Source organism: Choristoneura fumiferana, chromosome 30, assembly GCF_025370935.1.
Source record: "Choristoneura fumiferana chromosome 30, NRCan_CFum_1, whole genome shotgun sequence".
Classification (NCBI taxonomy): Eukaryota; Metazoa; Arthropoda; class Insecta; order Lepidoptera; family Tortricidae; genus Choristoneura; species Choristoneura fumiferana.
Genome location: NC_133501.1, coordinates 2,264,166 through 2,276,361, shown reverse-complemented (window position 1 = coordinate 2,276,361; position 12,196 = coordinate 2,264,166). Strand labels below are relative to the sequence as shown.

The 12,196-nt window shown below is 38.8% G+C and overlaps 1 protein-coding gene across 3 annotated transcripts; it reads right to left on the bottom strand.

The window, feature by feature from the left end:
* Nucleotides 1–1,857: 1,857 nt before the first annotated feature.
* On the bottom strand, nt 1,858–10,211 carry LOC141444660 (uncharacterized). Of its 3 annotated transcripts, none has more exons than XM_074110241.1 (7): nt 8,985–10,211; nt 8,223–8,348; nt 5,702–6,804; nt 4,847–5,037; nt 3,426–3,603; nt 2,717–2,900; nt 1,858–2,160 (listed from the first exon to the last, which is right to left on the bottom strand). In XM_074110241.1, the coding sequence occupies exons 3-7, from the start codon at nt 6,719–6,721 to the stop codon at nt 1,859–1,861; spliced, it is 1,875 nt and encodes a 624-aa protein (XP_073966342.1). In that variant the 5' UTR covers nt 6,722–6,804; nt 8,223–8,348; nt 8,985–10,211; the 3' UTR covers nt 1,858. The 3 variants fall into 3 exon arrangements, with proteins under 3 accessions (XP_073966342.1, XP_073966343.1, XP_073966341.1); XM_074110242.1 differs by lacking the exons at nt 8,223–8,348; nt 8,985–10,211 and adding an exon at nt 7,475–7,797 and having other exon boundaries at nt 5,702–6,036; nt 6,271–6,804; XM_074110240.1 differs by lacking the exons at nt 8,223–8,348; nt 8,985–10,211 and adding an exon at nt 7,475–7,797.
* Nucleotides 10,212–12,196: the final 1,985 nt, after the last annotated feature.

The window sequence follows — 12,196 nt, the reverse complement described above, 5'->3', positions numbered from 1 at the left end:
CTCATTTACTTCTGTTGCTGACTGTACTTAAGTAGTAATAGTGTTTTTTTTTACTCTCTGAGCTGGGGAAATAAATGTGTCCTTTTAGCCATATGTGCGCCTCGTGTGACATTTCTATTCTAGTTCTGTGGCTCTAAGGGCGGTTACAGACTAGCGTTTTATTTGCGCGTATAATCTCGTTTTTAGAAGCGCGTGTACGGTCAAGGGCTTTTCATGAGCTACCATGGAACCTTTCAAAAGGAAAAGTCATTACGATTTTCCTTGTTAATTAATGCGATGTCACTATGAGGTTAACTGTGAAATCGTTCCATGTTGGCTTAAGTCCTTGGCCGTACAAGCGGTTTTTTTTTGAGCGTCGACGCAGCAATGAGCGCGTACAGTCGCCATCCGATATTTCAAAGGCCAAGGTGGTCAAAAATATCAGAACATGCACTCTATTAAAAAATTAGACTTCATGTTTCGATATTTTTGATCACCTTCGCCTCTTCGAAATATCGGATGGTGACTAGATGCGCGTTTGCCGTTAATAAATATTTGTTGGTTTTTAAAGAATATAAGTCTGTTACGAATAATTTTTGGAGTAGACACATTAACTTATATATAAGAAAGAAGAACTATCAGACCACATTTTTAATTTTCATTCAATTTTTATGGAACAATCAAGAAAAACTAGCAAAAATGCAACGTTGACAGCTCAGCAGGTATATAAACGCTCTTAAGTTTTAAATTTCGATGTAAATTTTTGTTGTATGGCGGGTCTCAGGAGATGCACTCTGGTAGGGTATAGCCACAATTGTTATGTATGAAATAGGTAATCTAATTATATTACGCTACGTGACGCTACTAAAAAGTAAGATATCCTACATACATGTCTATGTACAAGGGTCAATCAACTTTTTAGTGTTGTTATTCGTCTCGTAACCCAGGAGACGTCAGTCACTTTGTTAGAAAAATGTTTGCGATGTATACCTACTGTTAGCACGCTTAGGAGATGAGTTAGAAGGAATTGCCTTTAAACTGTCACAACTCCTAACTTTTACTTGATTTGTACCCCATAAAATGATACTTCTAATAAGTAACTCAGGGGACGTTACCATGGCAACAAGCTAGAAATTTACTTACGCGCTGTAAAAACGCTAGCCTGTAATCGCCCTAAACATTCAAAATTTGTCAGTATATTTTTTTACGTAGGTAAGTAAAATTAATAAATAAGTATTTATGTTAAGTTTTATTTTAATTATAAGCTTCAATTAATTGTAACATGCGTAGGTTACAGCAGTTATTGTAAATATTTACCAGGGGTAATCCAAGATATATTAAATTTTTATTGAGTATGTTATTTTTTATTACATAGCTACTTGATCGCGCCTTTAGTCCGTTTTCGTAATTGGCTACGAAGGAGAAATTATTTTTCGCTGTTTCGTAATTAATTATCAAACAAGAATTTATTTGCCCTTTTAGAAATCTAGTTTCGTTAACTACGATATAAGTTTTTTTTTCCGTGTTCGTAATGAATTGACTACGAATGAAGAATTATTTTTCGCTGTTTCGTAATTAGTTATCTAACACGAATTTATTTGACTACTACCTATACAGATGCCTTTTCGCAACGTTACGTTTGGCAACCTGTTTCATTTCACAAACTCTAAAACTGCAAATATTTCAGGGCCATCGTGTAGAACTCTTTAGGTTAGGTTAGTTTTATAAAAATTCTGAAATATTTACAGTTTCAGAAATATTAAACAGTTGGAAAATGAAAAGTTGCGAAATGAAACAGGTTGCCAAAGGTTATTCGCCGAAACATTAGTAAATCAGGGTGGGGTAATAATAAGGGGTATGTTAAACTAAAAATACCAATTCATCCTCTAATAATCTTTATTTGCTCCTTCATTTTCACCTCAGTATCAGGATCTATTTTCTTAAATCCCCTGTTGACGTTTCGCTCCAATGCTTTAATTATCTCTAGTATGTCTGTCCGTTTGCCATCACGCCAATCGCCTAAACTCCTCTCTATGTCCGTCCATTCTAGCTTGTTGGATTCGTCACCGGGCATAGCGTCCTCCCACATAGCCAACAAAGTGTAAAAGGCGGCAGTTTTCCTTACCACTTCTGAATTACCCCCCTCGTCTTCCAATGGTGTTTGCAGGTTTTGTAACATACCTAATGTAAATTGAAAAAATATCACATTCAAAAAAACTTGTTACACTTAGTTTCGCCATGTCTGTCTGTCTGTCCGTCCGTCCGCGGCTTTGCTCAGGGACTATCAATGCTAGAAAGCTGTAATTTTGCACGGATATATATGTAAACTATGCCGACAAAATGGTACAATGAAAAAACTACCCATAGACGTAAAGTAATAATAAAAAATACCTAAACTATGGAAGATTCCGTATAAAATACGAAATCCTTAGAAAAATATTACTTATTTTTTTCGTAATGGCTACGGAACCCTATTTCGGGCGTGTCCGACACGCTCTTGGCCGGTTTTTTTTCTAAAGGGGTCATCCTGGCAGTGGGGGTCAAGCGGTTTGTGACACAGGAATAAATATTTTTTAGACAAGAACAATAAAGTAACTGAATCGTCGCCGTAAGTCTAACATTCTACTTCTTGAAGTACTAGACTGGTCTTTATATGCAGTGGAAGTATCGGGGGAAGGCCTTCGTTCAGCAGTGGGACAGAATAGGCTAACAGTAATAAAAATAATAATAAATATACCAAGTAGTACACGTAGAGCTTTTCTCAGGTCTTCCGGTTCCTTCTTTTCCATCCGATTAATCTTTTGCTTGAAAGTTTTGTCGGTTTTTGAATCAATTAATTTGCTGTAGTCACCGGTTTTTAATACTTCCGTGAGGGCGTCCCTTGCTCGGTACATCTTCTCGTCGTCGGCGGTCATGAGTACCTAAATAGCATTAGCTTAAAGGTCACAGCTCATTAGAGCCACCCGGCACCCGATCCGCACCGCCTCGTCGCCGATTTGTATGGGCATGAGCTCCATCAACTCCGTAGCGTCACCGGATCGCCTCACTCGCACACGGCGAGTGGACCACTCGGTTAAAGCTCGCTGCCCGCACGCTTGCGATGCGGCGCTCTCCACCCTTCATAGTAGACTACTAGGAAATTCGTGGACCACGCGAGGTCCACTCGTTGTCACGCGGCGTCCACCCGTGGACCACCTGTCGACGAGTGGACGCCGAACGACGAGGCGGTGCTGGTCGGGTGCCGGGTGGATCTAATGAGCTGTGACCTTAAGACCATTACATTATGCACTACTTATACATTTTATAATTTTTTGTACTTTTTATTATGTTACGAAACGTGCTAAATTGCATAGTCTCTACTTTTCAATACAAATAATATATTTTTGTCTGACGCGTTCCTATTGCGGTCATAGGTCATAGTGTGATACGGGGTAATGGGTAGAAACCTTTATGCAGTTCTGCAGCATGTTTGTGAAACCCTTGTCACTCCTGCAGTAGCCGTATTTGGTGCACACGTGCTTGTACTCGAGGTTTCTCGCGGCGTCGACCTCTCTTTGCAGCGTGCTGTCGTGGGACCTCTCGATGTTTGCTTTCTCCATGTCCGCTTTTAGGAAGTTCACTAACCTGTTAGAATTGAAGTTTGACATCAGCGCCATCTCTTGTTTTGATCTAGCCTAGCAGTATATGTTTTAACTAAAAGAATGTTCAATTTGGTTCAGAAATGCTCCCATAGATGGCGCTTACAAAAAGATTCGCTATAAACACATCTAATGAATAGAAATGTCATTGTGTATTTCTCAGCACTAATTTCCCCACTTTTCCACTTATTGGTTGATGAAAAACATCCTCACACATCTGGTGGAAACGCAGCCTTAATGAAAATTCCTTGATTTTGAAAAAAAAACTCGTTAAGTCCTGGGGGTTAACTACAAAATTCGAAAATCGAAGTTCGTATCGTACCGTCTCTCTCACTCTCGTATTAAATAATATTAGCGTCAGCGGGACGGCAAGATACGAACTTCGTAGTCGGTAGGTATAGGGGTTAGGGGGGCGTTCAAGTTTTACGTAAGGCAATTTTTGAATATTTTTGACCCAATACCTATCTCAAAAACAGCTGAACCGATTTTTATCTTACATAGCTTCGCCGCTTTATGCGGGTTTACTCACGATGTTTTTTCATCACCGTAAAGCTCGTGGTAAATTTCAAATGTATTACTAAAAACTCAAAGGTGCGAACCCACGATTCTCTGCTTGAGAGGCCATAGGTCAATCCACTAGGCCATCGAGGCTTTCCCTCCACTGCCACTGCTACTGATGTGCCAAAGGAAAGCGGAATATTTCGTAGACGAAAATTTCGGTAACTTCTCACAATTTTGTTTGCGGATTCAAACTTTCCGTTTCTTCAATTTATATTTCTTGTGAAAATTTCCAGAAATTTCCGAGAATTATCCAACTTCTTGGAAACTTCTCACATCTGGCCCTATACTTACTACAAAGTGCAAAAATCGAACTTCGTATCTTGCCGTCCGCTGACTATTATTTAATACGAGTGTAAGATGGACGGTACGATACGAACTTCGATTTGCGAATTTCGTACTAGCCCCCCTGTAGCCTTGTACAAAGCGCCATCTATGTGACGCTCTTTGAACTAGCTTGCTAGATCCTTTTGCCTAACTCATAAGTCGATGTTGTTAGCTAGAAAGCAATAAGCTTCAAGACACGACCCACAGAGGGCGTGATTGTAAATAAATCTAGTTCTAAGTATTGCAGAGGGCGCTGCTTGACTTTATATAAGCGCATGCACAGCGCAGCTCAGCCCTTATTTCTCGCTTCATTTTTGAGCTAATAAACCACAACCACCGTTTACCTCTGTAATATCAAGTTTGAGGTGTCCATGGTATGTAGTATGGCTCTCTGATCACCCATTTTTGTACGGACCGAGTTCTCTCTCTGTTGCCGCACAAAATCCCCGAACTGGTCTCTATAACTGCGAGCCATTTCATCCACTTTCGCCTTCATCACACCGTTGCCCATTTTTCTTTTCATTGAATCGAATACCTGCAAATAATAGACTCAGAGCCGTATTGAGCAGGAAAAACTTTAACAAAAAATGGAGCCGACTTCAAAAACCTTGAAAATATTTTTCTACTAGTTTGAAGTCGGTGCCTCAGCACGAGCCAGCTAGAGTGGAACTATTGTCGTCTGTCTAACCTACTACTATATATTGGTCTTCAATCACTAGCACTTTAGACACAGCGATAACACCGCCATGTCCCATATATTGATTTAACGATTAAACTTTGAGGATATAAAAGTAAATTACCTACTTATCTAAATTCAAGTTATTTGAAACTGTTACAAAATAAAAGTAGAGCAGTTGTGCGAGTAGAATCGAACCTTGAATTTAAAGCCAGAGTCAGAGTCAGAGATATCCTGTACATTCAAGACACGAGCAAAAAGTATTTTATCACTAAAAGTATTTTTCACACAAAAATCTGCTCCGATCAACAAATCAAAGAAAATCAGTTCAAGTACAATGTAAGGGCCTACGCTATCTGTGTTGGGTGCACTGGTTGTCTTGGTGCAGGTAACATCGTATGCACGCGACGCGCGCGCGCGCAGTTAGCGCTGCTCGTACTGTTGTTCAACAGGCGGCCACCCGCGCAGTGCAAGCGGCAGCCAGCGTAGTCCCTAAGATAACTAAGTAGCTGCAATTCCTCACCTGCATTGTCTGTTTGAACATGTGCACTGAAAACTCTTTGGTCCGTTCATCATCCTTTACTTTATGGTCCGTAGTCTTTGTTGTCTCAAATTGAGTGACGCCTACAATCGCATCCTTGTGTCTTTTATGTCGTGGGTTGGCTCTTTTGTCACTTTTCTCCGATGTCTCATTACCAATATCATCATCATAGTCAAACTTATCTGGATCCCAATGGACACTTATCTTATCATTGATTTTGTCTCTTAAATCATCGTGCTTATGTAATTTGTCATGTCTGTCGTGTTGAGTATTGTCTGTGAATTTGTCATCTTTATGCTGTTGAATCCAATTATTGCCTGGGAAATTGAAATCATCTTCCTTGTTTAATTTGTCACCTTGAAATGGTTGAATCAAGTCATTGGTTGGGTATTTGAAGTTATCGTGCTTATGTAATTTGTCATGTTTATACTGTTGGATATTGTTTGTATATTTGAAATCATCTACCTTATGTAAAGTGTCATCTTTATGCTTTTGAATCCAGTCATTGTCTGGGAATTTGAAATCAATATCTTCCTTATATATTTTGTTACCTTTATGCTGTTGAATCCATTCATTGCTTGAGTATTTAAAATCATCGTGCTTATTTAATTTGTCATGTCTATCGTGTTGAGTATTGTCTGTGAATTTGAAATCATCTTCCTTATGGTAGGTGTCATCTTTATGCTGTTGCATCCAGTCAATGTTTGGTAATTTGAAATCATCTTCCTTACGTAATTTGTCATGTTTATGCTTTTGGAGCCCGTCATTGTTATAACCTGGGATTTTTGGATTCCTCTCGTTAACAGCTCGGTCATCCTGTCTTATGAATTTGAAATCATCCTGCTTATGTAATATGTTATCTACATGTTTTTGGAGCCGGCCATTGTTCGTGTGTTTTATATGACGTGTGTCGGACCAATTCTTGTTATAATGTAGGACTTTTGGATTATTCTCGTTGACACCTCGGTCATTTTGTCGCAAGCTCTGTCTTAGTTTACTCATTACTTTTCCAACAGCCGGGTAGCGCCAATCAGAACCCAATTCAATCGAGCCGTCTATTCTTAAATCTAGTTTATCTGAAGCACCTACAACAGAAAGTAATATTTTACAGTAGCAGTACAGTATGTTGTTTACAGTAGCAGTACAGTAATATTGTTTGTACTTTATTTTAGGCAGCTAGCTTTAAGGTCTATCCACTTCACCGTATCATATCATTAATAGGGACGAACGCGTCAGGCAGGGAATGTAACGCGCATGCATGACAAGCGACGGCGACGGTTGATTGAGAAACGTGGGCATAGTCGCATACTTTTCAATACAATAGTACATTTTTGTAGAGGCTGGAAAGCAAGCAATAGATGAACGAGTTAGTTCGAAGGTCTCCCTTATAATAGGTACAAGTTCATCTATTGCACTTTTGGCCGAGACTAAACATTGTGCTTTTCACGACCACTGCGAGGAAATAAAAAACATTTATCACAAACAAACAATAACAATCCAAAGACTGCGTTGCTCCCGCTTGGCTCCCGCCAATTTTTATTTTTCTATTGTATACTTAACGTGCTACATTGTTGTCGTGTTTGCGAGCCATAAATGAGTCGGCTGTTAATGTACAAATATAAGCAGTTTTGTGTACTGGATTTAGGTTATCTATGGCCATATTTTCGAGCAGTGTCGTGAAAATAATATATTTCTGCCTGAGACGTTCCTATTACGGTCCGTATGGTACGGTTTAGTGAGAAGAGACCTTTATACCTGGATCACGCAATAACGTCAATGTAACATGTCCTCGTGTTGGCAGAAAGAAAACACAAAATACAGGAAAATAAAGAAAATTCATTGCTTATCTTTACAACACTGAAGTAAATATTATGTTTTATGGGTACGGAGAGTGGATTGAATAAAAGCTTTTATTACCTAGCACTTACACTGTTTACAATATTAAAGATAGAGTAGAACCAGTGAGTTCCGGCAGTAAACTATTGATATATTATATACTTGGGAGCAAAGAAGTCGAGCCACCCTAGCAATTTTTACGTTGATTTTTGTTTTTAGGTCGTAACTGTTATAATGGAAACGTAAAAATTTGCAAGGCAAATTTGGGAGGTAGACTCAGTCCATGATTTCGAGCTGTAAAAACAAGGTTTATTACGAAACTTATTAAGAAAAAATCGTAACAAAACGGACACATCCATACAATATTTTGGGGACACATCTGGAGACCCTATTTTTACAGCTCGGGATCAAGGACTGAGTCTACCTCCCATTTTTTTTTAAATCGGATAGATAAACTTTCAGGGTACAACGGTAGATAGAAATGCTCTTCTACTGGGATGTACAGTCTACTTGGTAAGCCACTTTGCCCATGTCCAAAATGAAAAGACTAACAGCTTCGTTTCTTTTCAGGAAAAAATTTATTTGTCTCTTGGAGACATCGAACTCTTTCGTTTGGTTTAGTATAACCAATTAACTCTGGTGGATCTTCTTCATAATGGTCCCATACATCTTTAAACCTGAGATATACATCCATAGCAGCACAAGCATTTTCTACAGAATCGTCTTCATTTTGTATGGTCCGTCCCAGCTGGCATTTCGCTAGGTACTCCAAACTAGGCTTTTCATGAGGTCCCTGCAATTAGAAATTGTGTAAAGTTTTTTAAAATTTACATCTGTACATATCCTCACTACTTTACAGTATTATTAGGACTGCGGGTGCGTTGCCGGCTTTGCAATAGACGACAACACAACTTACTTACCTAACTTACTTTTTTCACTTGAAACCATAACTTTCATCATAAGTCTTTGTGTACTTCATATAGTACAAATCTATAAAATTGTGAGAATTTCAAATGTTCTATATGGAGTACAAACTTTTCAATAAAATATTTTCCAAAATAACAAACTTAGAATGCTCTGTAAAAATATGGTAAAAAAATCAGGACTAATGACATTATGAAGAACTAAAAACAATTACTTTCAATTGCGTTCACCCGCAACCGTATGATAGCTATGTCTAATGTGTGTTCATGCAGCTCCTCCACCTCCACACTGTAACACACAAATCACACAAACCCAACTATCACCTCCACCACACTAAACTGACCGTTTCAAACTAAACCCGAGTTCATCCTCAGAGCAACACAACCGTTCACCGCACTGCTTGATGTTAGACTCAGAGCAATAACCGTTCATCATAATAGGGCCTGATTCAATTAATTATTATGAGGGTGGACTGGAAATAATGAAGAACTCAAATTCAACTTACCCTCCTAAAAAATCTGCAGAATGCTGTATCCCTAATGTCTTTAGCAGGATGTGTCACACTGAGGATTTCCAGAACCTTTTCCAGGTCATGACCCACTATGATGCAATCATTTATCAAATCCTGTACCTCCTTTTGAGCTATTTTTAATATTACTGCACCTAAATGTTCTTGAGGCTTCATTCCATTTGCAAATTTCCTATAATCAGTCACACGTCGGGAAGGATTTACATATTTATCATAAATACAACCATATTTGTTTACCAATGATATTCTCGCTAGCATATTTATATGGCCTCTCTTACCGGCACCCACCGTCTCAGCATCTAAAGCTATAAATCTTCTTATACCTTCCCGATTCAATATATTTAAAGCATCTTTTAATTTATTTTTAACATCAACTTTAGAATTGTTTTTCAAGATTTTCTCTTCTATTTTAAAAAGGGCTTGCAGTTGCAATTGATCTTTGGTTGAAATTAGATGGCAATACTTTTTAAAAAGTTCCATAATTCTCCGTGAATGGGTACTGTGTACATAGGACAGGTATTGTAAGTATTCTAAAAGTGTATGGTGCTCTTCTGCTATTGAATGAAAAATAATTTTCTTTTCTTTTAAATTTTGACAGAACAGCTCCACAAAATGGCGACTAGGGGTCATTTTTGGCGCCAAAACCGACCATGCGTCTTTCAAACTTTTCGCAACGAACAAGTGTTCTTGATTACAAGCAACTTCGACACTGATGTTATCGATAAAACTTTCGGGCGTAACCTTTTTTAAAGTAATTATGGCATCCAGAAGTATTCCTTCTGCGCTAACTACCTTTGGGAAGCCGGAACAACTTAATTTTTCCACACTTTCTTCAACACAAAGAAATGCTCGTGAAATTTCGTAATTTTGTTCCCATCGGATATCGTCGTTTTTGTGCCAGCCGACTTTAGCGAAATCGCATTTAGAATGCCACAATTGGCAATGGCACTTATTCTTCTGATAATGCTTCTCGCTGTCGAACACGCGCCTGGAGGTCATGTAATTAATGAAAGACACTAACTTACTGCATAACCAAATTGCAGATAAACTTGTAGTAATAACGCCGTAGAGGCTAATGGTAACAACGGACTCTGTTTTTTTACAAAGCATTGTTGTTCTAATTACCATTCGAATCGGTTATTTCATTTGTTTATCTTTGAAAGCACACGTCCACGTGATGATAACAACAAGATAAAGAAAGTTAATAACATAACAAGTTTACTGATAGTCTGATATTTCTTGTATTGATTACCGGCACGCATAATACCGAACCGATATTTCGTGTACAGGCCCATACAAATACAAACAAACCGGTGACAACATAGACTAATAATTAATACACTACGTTCGACAAACTGAAGTGCAAAACTCGAACTTCGTATGTTGCCGTCCCGCTAACGCTTGTCATTTAATACGCGAGTGAAAGGGACGATGCGATACAAACTTTGTTTTATGAGTTTCATAGTAGCCCCTCTGACAAGTTTCTATGGGCGTGTACACGAAATAATCATGTCGGTCGGTATTTAGTGAGTTCGGTGTCTGTCACAATCATAGAGGCGTTTTGGCGTACTTAACTCTGAGCTTGCGTTTTCCTATTTGATTTTATCGATGCGTGTGAAAAGGTGATTAGTTGTTTTTGCAGAAAAACGAAAAATGCCTCAATGTTTATTTGAATTTGAAATTGACAGTTTGAAGGGACATCCCTAAAACTTTTTAATCAGTGTTGCAGGTAAACAAAATTTTAAAACAGTATTTTCTACAATCGTTACATAATAATAAATTTAGTACTACTAAATAAGAATTGTAACCGATTCAAAAAAGGAGGTTCTATGTGCGACTATAGAATTTTTCGTCGGTCGCTCGGTGCCAGGCAAGGTAGCTAAACTTACGTGTAACGAAACGACTTACAAATCAACGCACGTAAAATGAGCTCCTGGCGACATACCTGCGCAGTGAGCGAAATACGGACCAAATTGGCGGCGGAGCAGGGGGGGACGCGGGAGGGGTCGTAGGAGCGCGCGTACGGCCGTCACGCCATTGGCTTGTTAGTTGACGGATGCGCAAACGTATCCCCTCCACTAGCCACGAGCTCTTATTACGTGCGTCGACTTGTACTATAATAATCATCCGACTCCAAAACTAGTAATAATAATTATTGTAATAGATTGATTCTACGCAAGGATATAAGATCCAGTAGAAGAAAAGGTTGGACAAATAAATTGCAGCAACTAGATAATAGATTTTTAGCCTTTTTGAGTCGGTTTTATTTTTTTAATATGTAATATGTACTGGATGGGAAACGAGCAAGTGGGTCTCCTGATGGTAAGAGATCACCACCGCCCATAAACATCTGCAACACCAGGGGTATTGCAGATGCGTTGCCAACCTAGAGGCCTAAGATGGGATACCTCAAGTGCCAGTAATTTCACCGGCTGTCTTACTCTCCACACCGAAACACAACAGTGCAAGCACTGCTGCTTCACGGCATGATTAGCGAGCAAGATGGTGGTAGCAATCCGGGTGGACCTTGCACAAGGTCCTACTTACCACCTGCTTACGCCTCCTACACTACGAAGTGCAAAATTCTAACCTAGTTAAGAGAAAACAATTTTAATTGAATTTAAATTCTTTATTAAGATATTTGTTTTATGTCGTTAGCATAAGCACTGAAATTATGGCTAGGTGTTAGTATACAACAAACCGATGTACTACATAGTCAAAATACCACGCACAGGACTTATCACGCTAACACACACGAGTAATATTTACCTCGATGTTTCGGCAACACGTGACGTGACGTGGTGTGTCTACTCGTGACCACGGCCACTGTAATGTTGCCGAAACGTCGAGGTAAATATTACTGTGTTAGCGTGATAAGTCCTGTGCGTGGTATTTAGACTATATAATCACGAAAGTTTAAGACGATATAAAGTACAATTCAATAGAATCTGTCATTTTTCTACATATTTAAGACACCCTATCGTGGGCAAACTTGATTATATATGTCCCTGTTGTTGCAATTATCATCTAAAAGGAATCAAAAAAGAATAATAGTCACATCACAAAGCCTTAGCAGCCGTGTTTATATTAGTAGGCTGGAGTGTCTACAGGATTTTCCAGATTTTATTGAATTGGAGTTTAATGTACCTACTACTACTACAGTCAGTATTGACTCAATATATTTTTTT

What these genes read in the sequence shown, in the direction of transcription:
- LOC141444660 (XM_074110240.1), bottom strand. Translation starts at nt 7,559, where the DNA reads ATGAATTTTCTTTATTTTCCTGTATTTTGTGTTTTCTTTCTGCCAACA. An exon ending in TGTTCAAACAGACAATGCAG is followed by an intron (nt 5,038 to 5,701) that starts GTGAGGAATTGC and finishes TATTATTTGCAG; the next exon opens with GTATTCGATTCAATGAAAAG. An exon ending in AGCTCTACGTGTACTACTTG is followed by an intron (nt 2,161 to 2,716) that starts GTATATTTATTA and finishes AATTTACATTAG; the next exon opens with GTATGTTACAAAACCTGCAA.